The 17,600-nt window shown below is 45.0% G+C and overlaps 1 protein-coding gene across 5 annotated transcripts in view; it reads right to left on the reverse strand.

Moving 5' to 3' along the window:
• Positions 1-17,600, reverse strand: part of PFKFB3 (6-phosphofructo-2-kinase/fructose-2,6-biphosphatase 3) — a 94,860-nt gene that overhangs the window by 9,940 nt on the left and 67,320 nt on the right. For all 5 annotated transcript variants that reach the window (XM_058190847.1, XM_058190846.1, XM_058190848.1 and 2 more), the window contains 9 exons: positions 14,497-14,563; positions 12,676-12,750; positions 9,385-9,441; positions 8,131-8,255; positions 7,009-7,216; positions 6,167-6,313; positions 3,949-4,053; positions 1,916-2,045; positions 439-501 (listed from right to left, as the gene is read on the reverse strand). In XM_058190847.1, the coding sequence (XP_058046830.1) occupies positions 439-501; positions 1,916-2,045; positions 3,949-4,053; positions 6,167-6,313; positions 7,009-7,216; positions 8,131-8,255; positions 9,385-9,441; positions 12,676-12,750; positions 14,497-14,563 (977 nt within the window). The remainder of the gene's footprint in view (positions 1-438; positions 502-1,915; positions 2,046-3,948; positions 4,054-6,166; positions 6,314-7,008; positions 7,217-8,130; positions 8,256-9,384; positions 9,442-12,675; positions 12,751-14,496; positions 14,564-17,600) is intronic.

The following is a 17,600-nucleotide window of genomic DNA, read 5'->3' on the forward strand; positions in this document are numbered from 1 at the left end:
TTTGCTAAGCCAGACAGCTGTTAAGTGAATGCTGTTCCTTTTTACGAGCTTTCTTGCCACAGTTATTAAATGAATCCCTGCACTTGTTTTAAGTTAGTAGCACGGTCGTTGAGTGAATCTGGCTTCTCCCATTGCTTGCCAGAAGGTCGCAAAGGGGATCACACGACCCCAGGATACGGCAACCGTCATAAATACGAACCACTTGCCAAGCGTCCGAATTTTGACCAGGTGACCACGGGGATGCGGCAATGGTCGTTAAGTGTGAAAAACGGTCATAAGTTACTTTTTTTCAGTGCTTTTGTAACTTCGGCCACAAAATGAATGGTTGTAGGTTAAGGACTATCCATAACCACACCAGCTGCCTCGTGTGCCTGATTTTAGCCAAGCTGAGTATGTTGTGTGAACACAGCCATTCTCTTACAAAACATATTTGCTCACCGTAAGCTACAGGACTCAGCTTCAGGACTGTATGGAGAGGACATTTCAGATAGGGCATTTCTTCTGAAAGGCAAAATAAAATAAAAGGATTAAAAGTGATCGACCGGATTCATGCTACACCTGGCCACAGATGGTACCCCCATCCTTCTTCTACAACTCCCTTTTAATCCAGCCCTTTTTTCAAACTTCAACTCCCAGAATTCAAAATGGTGCCCAGGGAACTCTGGGAGTTGAAATTGTCCCGTTTGAAAAGGAAAAAAAAGACCTGCTCGACATCCCAAAGGAACTGAAGAAGCTTCTTGGATGAGAAGCAAAACATCTTCAAAAGAAGAAAAAACAAGCACCTCTGGTGGCTCAGACTGGTAAGACAGTCTGTTATTAACAGCAGCTGCTTGCAATTACTGCAGGTTCACGTCCCACCAGGCCCAAGGTTGACTCAGCCTTCCATCCTTTATAAGGTAGGTAAAATGAGGACCCAGATTGTTGGGGGCAATAAGTTGACTTTGTATATAATATACAAATGCATCCATTGCTTGACATAGTGTAAGCTGCCCTGAGTCTTCGGAGAAGGGCGTGATATAAATGCAAATAATAATTTTAAAAAAACCCGTGACCTGGAGGACTGAGAATCTCTACAGATTTTTAACTATACAGTTTGGGACGGATACCCTTTGAAAGGTGTGGAAGTAGGAACGGCTGTCCAGAGGAAAAAAACTGCAGACTACAGGAACCATTTGCACCAATCAGGAGACCCTGAGGACACAGATAAACCTCCAAGGGCTTCAAGGACCCTCTAAAACAGGGGTCACCAACCTTTCGGACCTCAGGGACCATTAAATTCATAATTCTAAATCCCACAGACCACTAATATGAATTTTTTTAAAAGATAAATAGTATTTAGTGCAATATAAAAAATGCAAATAATTTTTCTGTGGACCACCAAAATTTTCTCGCGGACACTGGTTGTTGACCACTGCTCTAAAAGGATGCAAATGACCGGCTGTCTGCAAAGAATTTATTTATTTATTTATTTATTTGCATTTATATCCCACCCTTCTCCGAAGACTCAGGGCGGCTTACACTATGTGTAATAAAATAAAAATCGAATAGAATATTCGATTAGAATAAATAGAATAGAATAAATAGAATAAATAATAGAATAAATAAATAGAATAAAAATCTTTCCTTTCTCCACCATCCAGAGCTGAAGAAGCTTCATGGATGAGAAGCGAAACGCCTTCAAAAGAAGAAAAAGCAAGAAAGTCCTGAAAAAATAGCACCTTTGCGAAAATCCCAAATTTCTTGGGGTTCCCCCCGACACCTTTTGAAAACATTTCACTTCTCGTGCAACAAGCCTTTTCGGTTCCAGACTCTGCTTGAAACTTTCTCCCAGGACCACAGACAGCAGCACCCATCCAAAATCCATTTCTTCCATTCCCGCGTCAGGGAAGTCGCAGAGAGAATTTAAGAGACTCACCTGCGCTTTTGTCGAGGAAATAAGCCAACAGGCAACGCATGACGGCCTGATGACAAATCACGAGGACATTTTCCTGTCTTTCCAGCTCCATGATGACCGGTTCTAGTCTCTGCACCAGATCTTGATAGGACTGTGGTGGGGAAAGGACCAAGAGAAGGCGATGAGAAACAGGTTTGTCTTTCGGCCGAAATAGAGAAGCCACAGAGCCCAGATCTCCAACCTTGGCCACTTTTAAGACTTGTGGACTTCAACTCCCAGAATTCCTCCGCCAGCATCAACTCCTAGAATTCTAGAGAAACGCCCAGGTTTTATCCGATGAATTGGCTGGAGGAATTCTGGGAATTGGAGTCTATGAGTCAAGTTATTGAGGCAGGCTGGAGATCCCCAATTAGAGGAAACAAAAACTCTGCATATTTCAGTGCCAAAAATGGACTGATCCTGTAAGAGGAATTTCCTGGGCTCCTTTAGTACAGGGGAGCCCTCGACCGTTTTTCACACTTACGACCGCTGCAGCATCCCCCATGGTCACGTGATCAAAATTTGGATGCTTGGCAACTGACTCGTATTTATGACGGTCGCAGTGCCCTGGCGTCACATGATTTCCCCCTCTTGAGGCCTTCTGACTACCAAAGTCAACGGGGGGAGCCAGAATCACTTAGCAACCGCATTACTAACTTAAAACCTGCGGTGATTCACTTAACAACAATGGCAAGAAAGGTGGTAAAATGGAGGAGGTTTAGTTTCATAAATTTTTAAAATGCTAGGCTAATTATAATAAGTTTCTTAATTTCTATTTTAAATTGTACATTGTATTGTTATTTTTTTACTGCTGCCTGTACACCGCCCTGAGTCCTTCGGGAGAAGGGCGGTATAAAAATCAAATAAATAAATAAAAATAAATAAATAAATTTAAAGAATGTCTCACTTAGCCACAGAAAGTTTGGCCCCCAATTGTGGCCGTTAAGTCAAGGTCTACCTGTACGAGGACCAGTTCTAAGTCGTATTTTTTTTTAGCACAGGTGTTAACTTCAAATGGTCGCTAAGTGATCGGTTGTAAGTCGAGGATTACCTGTACACAGCTAGGCACAATTGTTTTAATAATTCCAACATTGGCCCAAGAGCCACACGGAGGGTGGGAGGAAATGTTAAGGCTCCCAATTTCAGATTCCAGGAGGTCAGAACTAGTACTTGGGCCTCTGGTGGCTCAGACTGCTAAGACAGTCTGTTATTAACACAGCTGCTTGCAATTACTGCAGGTTCAAGTCCCCACCAGGCCCAAGGTTGACTCAGCCTTCCATCCTTTATAAGGTAGGTAAAATGAGGACCCAGATTGTTGGGGGGGCAATAAGTTGACTTTGTATATAATATACAAATAGGATGAAGACTATTGCTAACATAGTGTAAGCCGCCCTGAGTCTTCGGAGAAGGGCGGGATATAAATGCAAATAAAAAAAAAAACTTGAAATCCTGGGTTTAGAAAGTTTAGAACTCCGCCGCCTTCGACATCACCTGAATCTAACTCATAGAATCATCTATTACAATCTCCTTCCTGTCAAAGACTACTTCAGCTTCAATCACAACAATACACGAGGACACAATAGATTTAAGCTTAATGTGAACCGCTCCAATCTTGATTGCAGAAAATATGACTTCAATAACAGAGTTGTTAATGCCTGGAATGCACTACCAGACTCTGTGGTCTCTTCCCAAAATCCCCAACGCTTCAACCAAAAACTATCTACTATCGACCTCACCCCATTCCTAAGAGGTCTGTAAGGGGCGTGCATAAGAGCACCAGTGTGCCTACCGTTCCTGTCCTAATGTTCCCTTGGATTGTATCCAAATTTCATAGTTATTACATACTTATGCTTATATATATATGCTTATATATCTTATAGTTATTTCATGCTTATGCTTATATATACTGTTGTGACAAAATAAATAAATAAAAAATAAAAATAAATGAAAAACATTACTTGGGCATCTATCCCACCGAATGCTTAGAAACACACTTGGTATGCAAAAACACAAACCTCTCCGGATGGATAGCGGTAATAATATTTGTCTTGGTCGCGTAGAGCAAATTCTTCCGGATACTTTTCCTTGATTTCATCGTAAGTCATATCTTCACACACACCCTACAAGGAAAAAAAAAAAGAGAGATGATGAAGGAGGAGTAAGAGAAGAAAAAGAAGCAGCAAACAGAGGAGGAAGAGAGGGAGGAAGAGGAGGAGGAGGAGGAAAAGAAAAAGTAAACAGAGGAGGAAGAAGAGAAGAAGAGCAAGAAGAAGAAGGAGGAGGAGAAGAAAAAGTAAATAGAGGAAGAAGAGGAGGAGGAGGAAGGAAGAAGGAGGAGGAAAAGAAAAAGTAAACAGAGGAGGAGGAGGAGAAGAGGAGCAAGAAGGAGGAGGAGAAGAAGTAAACAGAGGAGGAAGAGGAGAAGGAGGAGAAGAAGAAAAAGTAAACAGAGGAAGAGGAGGAAGAGGAGAAGGAGGAGGAAAAGGAAAAGTAAACAGAGGAGGAGAAGAGGAGCAAGAAGAAGGAGAAGAAGAAAAAGTAAACGGAGGAGGAGGAAGAGGAGGAGGAAGAAGAAGAAGAAGAAGAATCCACCTTATAGCGCTTCCCCCAAATTCAACCAATCTTTACACCAGACTGTGCTCAGCAGCCATAACTCGAAACGAATTTCAACATCTGCCGTATTTTCATGCCTGGTTGGGGAATTCTGGGAGATGAAGTCCACAAGTCTTAAACTTGCCAAGGTTGGACAGCCCTATCCTAGAGAGTCTCTGCCAGTTGGTACAAAATCGGTCTGTTTTCCCTAACTGGACAACTTCTAGCTCTGTGGCCTTCAACTCCTAGAATTCTACATAAACACCCTGATTATTCAGATCAATTGGCTGGCTGGCTGGCTGGCTGAGGTATTCTGGGAGTTGAAGTCCACAATTCTTAAAAAGTTGCCAGATTTGGCCACCCCTGCTATTTCGAAATGAGTTCGAAACTCTCGATTTCTTGTTTTCCTTCCAACTTTAAGGTAAGAACTTCTTGTTGTGTCTCGTCCGATCTCACCACAGCCGGGGCCTTCTTATCTGCTTCCGAACACGGAGGGATGTCCTAGTATGCCTCCCGGCCCCAGCCCTGGCTCCATGCCCAGACAGGCTGAAGAGGAGGAAGTACCTCCAGCCCCCAGCTCTGGCTCCATGCCCAAGCAAACGGAGCAACTAGACCCCTCCCCCTCCTCCACAGCATGTGAGCCTGAGGGAGGTCAATTGCCAACAGCTAAAGACTGGAGTGACCCTCGCGTCAGAAGACTTGATAGACGGAGGCGACAGAAGGAAGGGAGGGGCAGGCCTGGATAAGTGCTGAGTCATGGAGCCACACCCCATGGCCTATATAAAGGACCTGCTTTCTGGCATTCTCTGAGTCAGGCAAAGTCTAAACATATCTTGCTGAAGTCACTTTCTGGTCTCCTGCCTGCCCTGAGGACTTTGCTAGGACTTTGGCAGAGCTGCAGAGGCACGCCTGATTCGGATTTCCCTGACCCGGCCGTCAGCGGAGGAGTGGGACATGACACTTCTTCTCCCCTTCTCTCCAAACAGGTTGGCCTCGTGCCCTTGGGTTTCTGCACCTGTCCACCTTTGTTTTTATCTCGTGTTTACAGACTGAGTGGAAACTTAATTCTCACACTCCGAAGGGACAGGAAAATGAAGGGGGCCTTTCTTTCACAGTAACAGAAGCGAGGCCAGCCAATTCGTCTCAATCCTTCCTAGGATAAGCAGGAGGGTCTTCTCTTTGGAGAGATAGAGAGGTGGGGGGGAGGGAATGACAGCTTCCCACCAATAGGTAAAGGTAAAGGTTCCCCTCGCATATATGTGCTAGTCATTCCGGACTCTAGGGGGCAGTGCTCGTCTCCGTTTCAAAGCCAAAGAGCCAGCGCTGTCCAAAGACGTCTCCATGGTCATGTGGCCAGCATGACTCAACGCCAAAGGTGCACAGAACGCTGTTCCCTTCCCACCGAAGGTGGTCCCTATTTTTTCTACTTGCATTTTTTTGCATGCTTTCGAACTGCTAGGTTGGCAGAAGCTGGGATAAGTAACAGGAGCTCACCCCATTATGCGGCGCTAGGGATTCGAACCGCTGAGCTGCCGACCTTTCGATCGACAAGCGTCTTAGCTGCTGAGCCACTGCGTGCCATTCGCAACCAATACCCTTTGGTTTATTCTGCAATGCCCCCTGAAAAAAAGAGGTCCTTACAGCATCAATTTCATTCAAAGCCTTCCACTGCTCATAGGGCAGGTCAAGAGCTTCTGCCGTCTGGATTGTCCTCTTTAGATGGCTGGTCCAGACTCTGAGATCCTTCAGGTTTTGCTCCTTGACAAAATTGTTCAGCTCGCTGGCAAACTAGAAAAGAAAGGAAATATACAGTAAACGATGACTCGGCTCCTGTGGGTGTTGGTTATCTGTTTGTCAGGGCCAAAGTATTTGGTCTAGCCCAAGGCTGTTGACCAGACAGGAAAATTGAAAAAAAAATCCTGAAAATTACTTCCATAAACTACAAAGACGTGTCCAGAAAGTCAGCAGAAGCTGAGCTATTCAAAAGGAGATCTTCCCTTTGGTTGGGGAAGATGGAACTCATTCGAGAATGTCTTCTAGACCAGGGGTCTCCAACCTTGGCAACTTGGAAGACTTGTGGACTTCAACTCCTAGAGTCCAACTCCTCTGGGAGTTGAAGTCCACAAGTCTTCAAGTTGCCAAGGTTGGAGACCCCTGGTCTAGACAACCACAAAGTTCTCCCAGAAGCTTTAAGGTCCCCCATGGTTCCTGAAGAGTTCCACCTGTCTTCCAAAATAATTTTATGGAGGAACAAACTAAAGAGTAGTTCGTCTTCTTCCATAAAGCAAGATGATCTCTCAAGAAATACTTTTGGAAATTGGTCAACCTTGGTGGTTACCACAAGCATTGTAAGATGTTTTCAGTGGACCTTCGCTGGCTTTTTGTGAAAGTCACCCCGTCTTCTTTGGGAACGCAATTCTGGCTTTTGCTCCTACCACCTCACTCCCAGGCCCCTTCACTCAGAAGTAAACGACTCTCCATACCTTCTTCCCTCGGCTGGAGAGCCCCGAGTCGCCCCCGATCTTCCCTTTGAGGTTGAATTCGCTCTCGCCGTGACGACACAAGTAGATAGTCCGTGGCTGCACGTGGATGTTCATCAGGTAGTAGACAATCCGACTTTGGATGTGATCCTGGACCTTGTTGACCAGGTACCTTCGACCGACGTCGATCACTTTGATGAGCGACAACTCTCTAGGGGGACGAAAACGCACAGGATGACCGTCGTAACGTGGAATAGCCCACAAAGCCACACAGTGCGATCAATTCTCTCAGAGCACGGATGAGGTTACCTAGCGGGGTATTGAAATGTTTGCAAGCGAACAACCCAGCTCGGAGAACACCAAGGACCTCCACTCCTCCTCTTCCTCTACCACCCCCACGAACCACACTCCATGAGACCTCAAGGACTGATTGTATGTCCCTTCATTCCGTGCCGTTGTAACTTTGAACGGTCACTAAATGAATGGCTGTTAACTGAGGACTCCCTGCATTTTCAGCGAAGAAGCAGCTAGTTTGAGTAGCTTGAACCTGTTGTGTCTGCGCCCCCCGAGCTGGGCCCCCTGCCAGAAAGTGACTTGGAAAGAGAGGGGGAAGGGCCATCAGGACTTACCTCAGGAGCACCGGCTTCCCTGGCTCAGCTCCAGGAGCCAGAGGCAGGCCAGGTGGAAGAGGTAACGAGGCCTCCGTCCCCTGACTCTTTCCCCACCCCCCAGGCCACGCCTCAAGACCCGGCTGATGGCAATCAGGCCTGGCTGGACCCTAGGTTTCGTAGGCAGGAGAGACGGGAACAACAGAAGGGTGGGGCAGGCCTAGGAAGTGCTGAGTCATGGAGCCACACCCCACAGGATATAAAAGCAGCAAGGGCTGCTGTGCCTCTTCGTAGCAGGCAAATCAACTGCTTAACTAGAGCTGAAGTACTGTTTGTTCCTGGTTGACTCATCAAGAGAGATAACAGAGACACTTGGCAGACACTCGCTAGTTTGCTGCCAGAAGCTGATAGTTGCCAGCTAATTAAGTCATCGCTCGGACTGAGGCGAGGGGGGACAGAACAGAACGTAAATCTAGACCCAGCTAAACCAGGAGTAGTTATCCAGGTGTTTCTTTACCTGTCGTATCCGTCCGGATCTAGAGGCTGGTAACTGGATTGATAGCAGCTGATTCTCTTCATGAAATCTTCCATGGCATCCGTTGAGTTGCAGTCTTTATAATCTGGGCTGGACAGTTTGACTTCCTGAAAAATAGGAAATGCTAAATCGTTAAGAATAACAAGTCCATTGTTAAAGGTAAAGGTTCCCCTCGCACATACGTGCTAGTCGTTCCAAACTCTAGGGGGGCGGTGCTCATCTCCGTTTCAAAGCCGAAGAGCCAGCGCTATCCGAAGACGTCTCCGTGGTCATGTGGCCGGCATGACTCAACACCAAAGGCGCATGGAATGCTGTTACCTTCCCACCAAAGGTGCTCCCTATTTTTCTACTTGCATCTTTTACATGCTTTCGAACTGCTAGGTTGGCAGAAGCTGGGAGAAGGAATGGGAGCTCACTCTGTTATGCGGCACTAGGGATTCGAACTGCTGAACTGCCGACCTTTCGGTCAACAAGCTCAACGTCCTAGCCCCAGAGCCACCTTCCCTTCCAGTGGTGGGATTCAAATAATTTAACAACTGGTTCTCTGCCCTAACGACCGGCTGGGTGGGCGTGGCCATGGTGGGCGTGGCCAGGGGTGTGTGACAGGCAGCACTCAGCCTCCTGCACCCCCCTGGGAGCAAAAACGGGTCGTGGGGGGATGTGCCACCCCCGCACCCTGTTTTGGGCCTAAAAGACCTCCTTGCAGCCTCCTGGGAGTGAAAACAGGCGGGGGAGGGGGCTGCGCCATACCCCCAGCGCCCCGTTTGGGCCTTGGAGGCTTCCCTGAAGCCTCCTGGGAGTAAAAACGGGCCAGGGAGGGACTCCTGGAATGGGAGGGGAGGGGCGAGCCCAGCCAGCAATTTAATTACTCATTTAATAGAATGAGACTATTGCCTTACACAATGTAAGCCGCCCTGAGTCTTCAGAGAAGGGTGGGATATAAATGTAAATAAATAAATAAATAAAAATTACAGATTTGCCCAAACCGGCCTGAACCACCGATCCCTTCCCAGAATGTTGGGGGCAGTAAAAGTTGACTTTGTATATAATATACAAATGAATGAAGACTATTGCTTAACACATTGTAAGCCGCCCTGAGAAGGGCAGGATATAAATTCAAAAAATTAATAATTAAAAAAAAATAAAAATAAAAATATTATCCTCCAGCCCAATCCGAAGGATTTTCTGGGGTCCAGGCAAGACTTGAGACATAGGAGAAACTCTCTTCATAGTTACCATGATGTTGCTCGCAACCACAGTCGGGTCGTTGCAGACGGACTCAATGAAGAACACCTGCGGGAAGCAGAAGACTTTAGAATCAACGCATCCTGACTCCGTGACTTTTGTATGCACAAAAAATGGAAGGACACTTCGACTCCTAACACGAATGGAATGGTTCATGGGAGTTGGCTGAAATGGCAAAACTGACTACTTTGATTCAAGAAAAGAATATCATACAGTCGTGGCCAAAATTGTGGAAACTTTTTTGGGAAAAGTGTATTTTTGAGGTTTGATAGCTAATAATACCACTTTTTTTGGGGAGGGAGGGAGTTTCAAGATAATCCTATTCCACAGCTGGAATGGCCTGGAATAGCCCAGACCTTCACCCAACGGAAAATCTATGGAGCCGACTAAAGAAACTTGTTAGAAGCGACCAAGCAATAAAACCCAGTTAATAGAAGCCATCATTTAATCTTGGTTTCACATTAGAACAGCTGCAAAACTAAAAGACTTGGTTCACTCCATGGGAAGATGTTATAAGGCCTGTAATTCATGCTAAAGGTTACCCAACTAAGTATTAACTGACATGGTGATCATTTTTGTACATCTCGTTTTTTCTACGTGTTTCACTTTTCTTCTTTCTACTGTAACTGCTATTCTAATAGCAAATCCTTCATAAAAGTTATTGCATTGCATTCTTCATTAAATTATCTTTCCATCGATATATAATTTTATGGTCCTACTCCCCCCCCAAAAAAGTGGTGTTATTAGCTAGTTTTAGAAAAATACACTTTTCCCAAAAGGTTTCCACAATTTTGGCCACTACTGTGAGTAACTTTTGTTTCCACATGGAGAGAAAACTTCTGAACTTTGTGCTTGAAGTGGAAAAGAATGAAACTTTGATTTTGGGTTTTACCGATTAGATTGATCTATAAAAACAGCTTGTTTATATTATTATTATAAAAAAAAAGAAAGTTGTGACTTGATGTTAAGGCCTTATTTTACTGCAACAGAAAGAATTGAAAGTCAATCTAATCGGTAAAACCCAAAATCAAAGTTTCATTCTTTTCCACTTCAAGCATAAAGTTCAGAAGTTTTCTCTCCATGTGGAAACAAAAGTTACTCACAGTAGTGGCCAAATGTGTTTTTTTTTATCCTTCCTCACTTCTCTTCCCGCTCTCCCTCCCCACTGTTTTCCTATTTACTTTTGTATTTTGCATCTTATTTCATCTTATAACCCAATAAAAATATATTTTACTAATGACTACATGACTTTGCTGGATGCTTCTTCTTCTGCATATTAACTATTATGTGCACCGTAAGATAAGATTGTCCCACCTTCTCCAACCTCCCACAGACTCAGAATTCATCCGAGTTTTCCAACTTCTACAGATAATTCTTGACTTACGAGTCCAAAATTTCCATTGCTAAGTGGGACAGCGGTTAAGCGAGTTTTGTCCCATTTTGCAACCTTTCCCGCCGCAGTTGTTAAAGTGAATCGCTGCAGAACGTTAAAATTAATAACACGGCTGTTCAGTGAATCTGACTTTGCTTGTCAGACGGTCGCAAAAGAGGATCACGTGACCCCGAGACACTGCAACCGTCATAAACACGAGACAGTTGCCAGGCGTCTTGAATTTTGATCATGTGACTGTGGGGATGCTGCAAAACGGTCGTAAGTGTGAAAAACAGTTGTATGTAACTGTTCCCATATAACATCTCTCCTGCGCAGGCTGCACTGGCTTCCGGTGGTCTTCCGAGTGCAATTCAAGGTGTTGGTTACCACCTTTAAAGCGCTCCATGGCACAGGACCGGGTTATTTACGGGACCGCCTGCTGCTACCGTTGGCCTCCCATCGACCAGTGCGCTCTCTTAGGGAGGGTCTCCTCAGGGTGCCGTCGGCCAGACAATGTCGGCTGGCGACCCCCAGGGGGAGGGCCTTCTCTGTGGGGACTCCAACCCTCTGGAACGAGCTATCACCAGGTATCCACCAACTCCCTGATCTCCGGACCTTTTGATGCGAGCTGAAAACATTTCTGTTCCATCGCGCAGGACTGGCCTAATGGTTTTTTTTTTATTTATTTATTTATTTATTTATTTATTTATTTATTTATTTAATCATATTTGTATACCGCCCTATCTCCCGAGGGACTCAGGGCGGTTAACAGGCACTTAAAAACACATAAATACAGAATAAAAACAATTAAAAAACTTATTCTAAAAGCCCAATAATTAAAAATATAAAAATAAAACCCAGTTTAAAACCCGTAAATTTAAAATCTAACTCAGTCCTGCGCAAATAAATAAGTGTGTTTTAAGCTCGCGGCGGAAGGTCCGAAGGTCCGGAAGCTGACGAAGTCCTGGGGGTAGTTCGTTCCAGAGGGTGGGAGCCCCCACAGAGAAAGCCCTTCCCCTGGGCGCCGCCAGACGACATTGCCTCACTGACGGCACCCTGAGGAGTCCCTCTCTATGAGAGCGCACGGGTCGGTGAGAGGTATTCAGTAGCAGTAGGCGGTCCCGTAAGTAACCCGGCCCTATGCCATGGTTTTAAATGGGGTTTTTATTGGATTTTTATAGTTTCCAGCCAAATTTGAATTTTTGTCTTTTAAATTGGTTTTAATTTTTGTATCAGTTGTTTTATTCTGGCTGTAAACCGCCCTGAGTCCTTTGAGAGAAGGGCGGTATAAAAATTGAAATAATAAATAAATAAATAAAATAAAGTATGCCACTACCAGCCTAGTGACTTATGAATGAAATTCTGGACTGCCGAATGGACACTAAACATCATCTCCTTTTTATGACCCCACAATCCCTTGCAGGGCGGAGTCTGGCCAACTGAATGGAGCAGTGTGTTTACTGGCCGGATGCCCTTCCTGTCGCCAATGCGGAGGTTTTTTCAGGAGATACATCCTCATTGTGCTCAGAGAGAAAAACAACTGCCTCTACCTAGGATTGAACTCACAGCCTCCTGATTGTGAGGCGAGAGCTCAACCTCTAGGCCACCGCACCACTTTCGAGTGGACACTAAACGAATGGTTGTAAATCGAGAACTATCTGTTTGTCCCGAGAAGCAGACCTACAGCCACACCAATGTTCTCCGAAGGGTGATGGGCAGAAAGGCCCATAATCCTTACCTTGCTGGGAATTATGGCAGTTGTAAGCCAGCTTACCTATAGGAAATTGGGTTGGGGAAAGATTTGAGTCTAGGCAAGGTGCCGGCTATGTCCAGAGGGCGGGAACCTATACAAATAGTAGTAGGCCAAGTCTTAAAATCCCTCACATTTTTGGTTCAAGAATGTCACTCACTTTGTATCCGTTTTCTTTGGCAAAATGCAAGACCATGGATCTTCGCTCGCGGGTTGTGTTGGTGGCGTCAAAAACCTGGGGAAGGAAGAAAGATAAAAAAGACATCAGACGGCTCGTTTTTGTCGGTTGGCTTTCAAGAAAGAGGAGTTAAAACTTTTTCCACGATCCCAACCATCCTTAAATTAAGATGAGCACAATGTTTTTTCGCACAACTGTACAGCCCAGTTCCTTCCTTGGCAGTTGCTTTCCAAAATTGAAAGCAATTCCTCCAGCATGGACACGGGATGGGATTTATTTATTTATTTATTAGATTTTTATACCACCCTTCTCCCGAAGGACTCAGGGCGGTGTACAGCCAAAGATAAAAAGTTGATATACATACAATTTAAAACCAAGATTTAAAACTAAGCAAATTTTTTTGTAATTTTATTAAAATTTAAAAATTTAAAAACCCTAAGACAATAAAAACCCAATTTAAAATTAAAATTAATAAAACTATTATGTCAGTCAGATGGGTGGAATAATTAGGGTTTGGTTTTTTTTAAAAACTGGGGCACATTTTTATGGTTCCCCAGGGCAATGTTTTATCTCTTCTCTTCAGAAAAGCCAGACTATGTTTGGTCATCAAGACCAGAGATGATTCTAACAATCACAAATCTGAGAGGTCCTTACTGCTCTCTGAGATTGGTTGTTTTCTTACAGACATTTCATTACCCAAACTACTGTATTTAAAAGAGGCTGAAAATTTGGATGTGTCTTATATTCCAAGTGTAACCCTGTGTGGTGTCCAAGATGGCTACCCGGAACAGCTGCTGCCTTCTCTTACCCCTTCCGCGCTTTGCCTGCTTTAGTCACTGGAGCTCCCTCCAAGAATCAGCTGTGCTTTTGAAGCTGTTTTTCAGCCCCAAGGCAAAGTGATCTTCCATGCTTTGCCTGCTTTTTCTAAATGCTGCTCCCTCCGACAACCAGCTGTGCTTTTTAGAACCACAGCCCCAACCTCAAAACCAGCGAGCAAACTAATGTGCTAGGACTAGCCAGATGAATTCCTGGTAGGCAGAATTCCCACCCACCCCCTATTTTCCTCCCCGTCTTATACTCCACTGCGTCTTATACTCCAAAAAATACGGTAAGTAATGAGCACTAGTAACAAGTAACTGTTTCAACTCCTACCCTCAAAACGCTATAGAGCACTGCACACCAGAACAACTAGACACAAGAACAGTTTTTTCCCGAAGGCCAATCACTCTGCTAAACAAATAATTTCCTCAACACTGTCAGACTATTTACTGAATCTGCACTACTATTAATCTTCTCATCGTTCCCATCACCAATCTCTTTCCACTTATGACTGTATGACTATAACTTGTTGCTGGCAATCCTTATGATTTATATTGATATAGTGACCATCAATTGTGTTGTAAATGTTGTACCTTGATGAACATATCTTTTCTTTTATGTACACTGTGAGCATATGCACCAAGACAAATTCCTTGTGTGTCCAATCACACTTGGCCAATAAAATTCTATTCTATTCTATTCTATTCTAATGATATTACTTAGTTGGGTTATGAAACTTCTGCAAGAATACAATCAAACTCAGGGAGTACCTCATGTCAACCCTAAGTTACAAATATTCTCCTTTATTGGAAACATAAGCTTGGACTCAGGGATCTTTAGGGATTCCTGCAAATTTAAAAACCACGGAGTAGATCTGCAGGAGGTTCGTTAAAACAATTTAAATTAGACCAGGCTGGGCTTTCCCGAACAAGGGAAACTTTCACAAGATGTCTGCTCCAAGGTACTTCAAGCAACGTCACTTACTGCAATCTGTCCACCTTCCTCAGACAGGTAGAGTTTGACGTCTCTCAAGGCACTTAAGGCACACTGTCTGTAAGGAAAGCACAAAAACGCCGATTAAGGCCTGTTTAGATCACACAAGAGTTTAGAAGCAAACCCTCCGGCTATTTTACTAAGGCTATCCGGTTTGACCTGTCAAAATTCAGAAGACTGCAAGATGGCAGTATGGAGACCAGGTTCTTGAGATGTTTGGACTGTCATCTAGGAGTAACCTCATTGTTTTCCCACCCGCCGCCCCGCTCCAGCTCAGGTGAGGTAATTTTGGATGCAGTCCACCCCACCTCACCAAAGGTACTGCTCATTCACCGGTTCCCTCAAGATAACATATCACTTTCTGTCAATAATGTGCTTAGTGCAGGTAAATTGGGACCAGGTGATCTGAAGGATCATCTCTCGCTGGTCACTTCAACCTGACCCATCAGAATGGGGAGGCAGGGAATGGTGCGGGTGCCATCCCCAAGGGTCACACCTGGTGGGACCCAGAAGAAGGGCCTTCTACATGGTGGCTCCCTCTCCCTCTGGAACATCATTCCCCCAGAGATAAGAATGGCCTCCACTCTAATACTCTTCCAGAAGGCGCTGAAGGCCTGGTTCTGCCAGCGGGCCTGGGGAAGCCAGAATGGGATGGAACCCGTTAAATGGCTCGTGTGATCTTCTGTTGCCGAGGCAGAAGGTGATTTTGTTATATTGTACTATATTAATTCATTTGATCCTTTTTGTTAGTTTTTATTGTTTTAAATGTGGTCTTATATTCTAAGCCGCCTTGAGTCGCCATGGGCAAATAGGCGGCACTATAAATTAAACAAGCAAACAAACAAATAAACAAACAAATTTGGGATATTCTGCAGTTAGCTTTGGCCAGGACAAAACGTAATAACTTTTTTAAAAAAATCTCCAGAGTGAGAATAAAACCAAGACATTCGTGTATTTTTCCAGAACTGCTGCTCAAACAAGGCAGGGCACAGATAGTCCTTGACTTACAACCACAACGGAGCCCAAAATTTCTGTTGCTAAGTGAGACAGTTGTTAAGCGATTTGTCACTGCGGTCGTTAAGTTAGTCACATGGTCGTTAAGTGAATCAGGTTTCCCTCCTTGACTTTGTTTGTCAGAAGGTCGCAAAAGGGGATCACATGTCGTCGTCCCCCCACCTCCCAGGACACTGCAACTGTCATAAATATGAGTCAGTTGTTAAGCATCCGAATTTTAATTACGTGACCAAGAGGATGCTGCAATGGTCATAAGGGTGAAAAATGGCCATAAGACACTTTTTTTCAGTGCTGTTGTAACTTCAAATGAACGGCTGTAAGTTCAGAACTCTCTGTAGAGGTATGCGTGTGTGTTGCTTCATCCCTAGCCCTGAGGACTAGCACCTTAATTGATACATAGGTAGGAGCTCGCAGACATAAAGCGATTGTAGCCTGGATTTTGGAAAAGCAATGAGTCCATTAGCAATAAAAAAAAAATCCTTTATCACACAGCTGCAGAGGTGGTTTTCAGCCGGTTCGCAAGAACCGGTAGTAACGACTTGCGGGTGGCCTGCCTGGGTGCAATCCCGTCCTATATTGCTGTGATTTTGACACCGGCTGCTGTGTTTGCGCCCCCCGAGTTGGGCTCCCTGCCAGAAAGTGACTTGGAAAGTGAGGGGGAAGGGCCGTCAGGACTTACCTCGGGAGCACCGGCTTCCCTGGCTCAGCTCCAGGAGCCAGAGGCAGGCCAGGTGGAAGAGATAACGAGGCCTCCGTCCCCTGACTCTTTCCCCCCCCCCCAGGACATGCCTCCAGACCCAGCTGATGGCAATCAGGCTTGGTTGGACCCTAGGTTTCGTAGGCAGGAGAGGCGGGAACAACAGAAGCAGGGGTGGGGCAGGCCTAGGAAGTGCTGAATCATGGAGCCACACCCCACAGGATATAAAGGCAGCAATAGTTGCTGTGCCTCTTCGTAGCAGGCAAATCAACTGATCAACTAAGAGCTGAAGTTTGTTCCTGGGTGACTCATCGGCGTCGAGGGAGATAAACAGAGACACTTGGCAGACGCTCACTATTTTGCTGCCAGAGCTGATAATGCCAGCTAATTAAGCCATCGCTCGGACGGAGGCGAGGGGGGACAGAACATCAGCATACATGTGTGGACGGTGTGAATGAGCAAATTCCAATGTTGTTTGATGCTGCACACATGCGCGGATGGCGCACCCGCACATTTTTGGTGCTGGGCGAACCAGTAGTGTTAGAATATGAAGCCCCACCTCTGTGCAGCTGAGGTTGCTGGCAGATTGACTCCTGCAAAGAAATTGCTCTTTTTTGTCCAGTTAAGGCAAAGATTTTAGGCCATGGGCTCTGCTGCGGGCTTGTAATGCCACAAAACCTGCATTTGGACGCCAGTCCAGCTCCTTAGGAGAAGGAGGCAATTGTGTCTTGTTCAAACAGTCGGCTGGAACAGTCAACAAAGGACAATGTCCCCATTTACAAATTTAAGAATACGTCTGCGGATTTTCAGAAGGACAGACTCTCTCAAGTGCCAAAAACAGGAAGATTGTAATCTTTCCTGTAACGGCCTTTTCACATTCTTGGAAACGGTCTACCCACGATACACGTAGTCCTCGCTTAGTGTTGAAGTTCAAAGTTATGATCATCCTGGAAAAAGGGACTTATCTCATCTGGGTCCCTTGGTGATATGACTGTGTTTTACAACAGTTTTGCCCGAAACTGGGACTTCGGGTTTTCATCAAAATTGTGCCATAGGTTTGCTTAAGGAACATCATGTTTGCTTTATGACTGCTATGTTCATTTTACGACTGCAGCAAAAAAGGTAATGAAGTTATCATGGGCAGGCTCCATTATGGTCGTAACTGGAAGGCTACCTGTAGTTTCCCCCCCGCCAACTTCATAATCCTATTATTTCCTGGTGGTCTCCCATTCAAATCTAGTCTGTTAAGCTTTCAAGTTTTCAAAAGAAGGGAAGGGAAGGGAAGGGAAGGAAGAAGAGAGAGGGAAAGAAAGAGAGGGGGGAAAGAGAGAGGGAAAGGAAAGGAAAGAAAAGAGAGAGGGAAAAGGGGAAATGGAACAAAGGA

This window comes from Ahaetulla prasina, chromosome 7 (assembly GCF_028640845.1).
Source record: "Ahaetulla prasina isolate Xishuangbanna chromosome 7, ASM2864084v1, whole genome shotgun sequence".
NCBI classification, from domain to species: domain Eukaryota; kingdom Metazoa; phylum Chordata; class Lepidosauria; order Squamata; family Colubridae; genus Ahaetulla; species Ahaetulla prasina.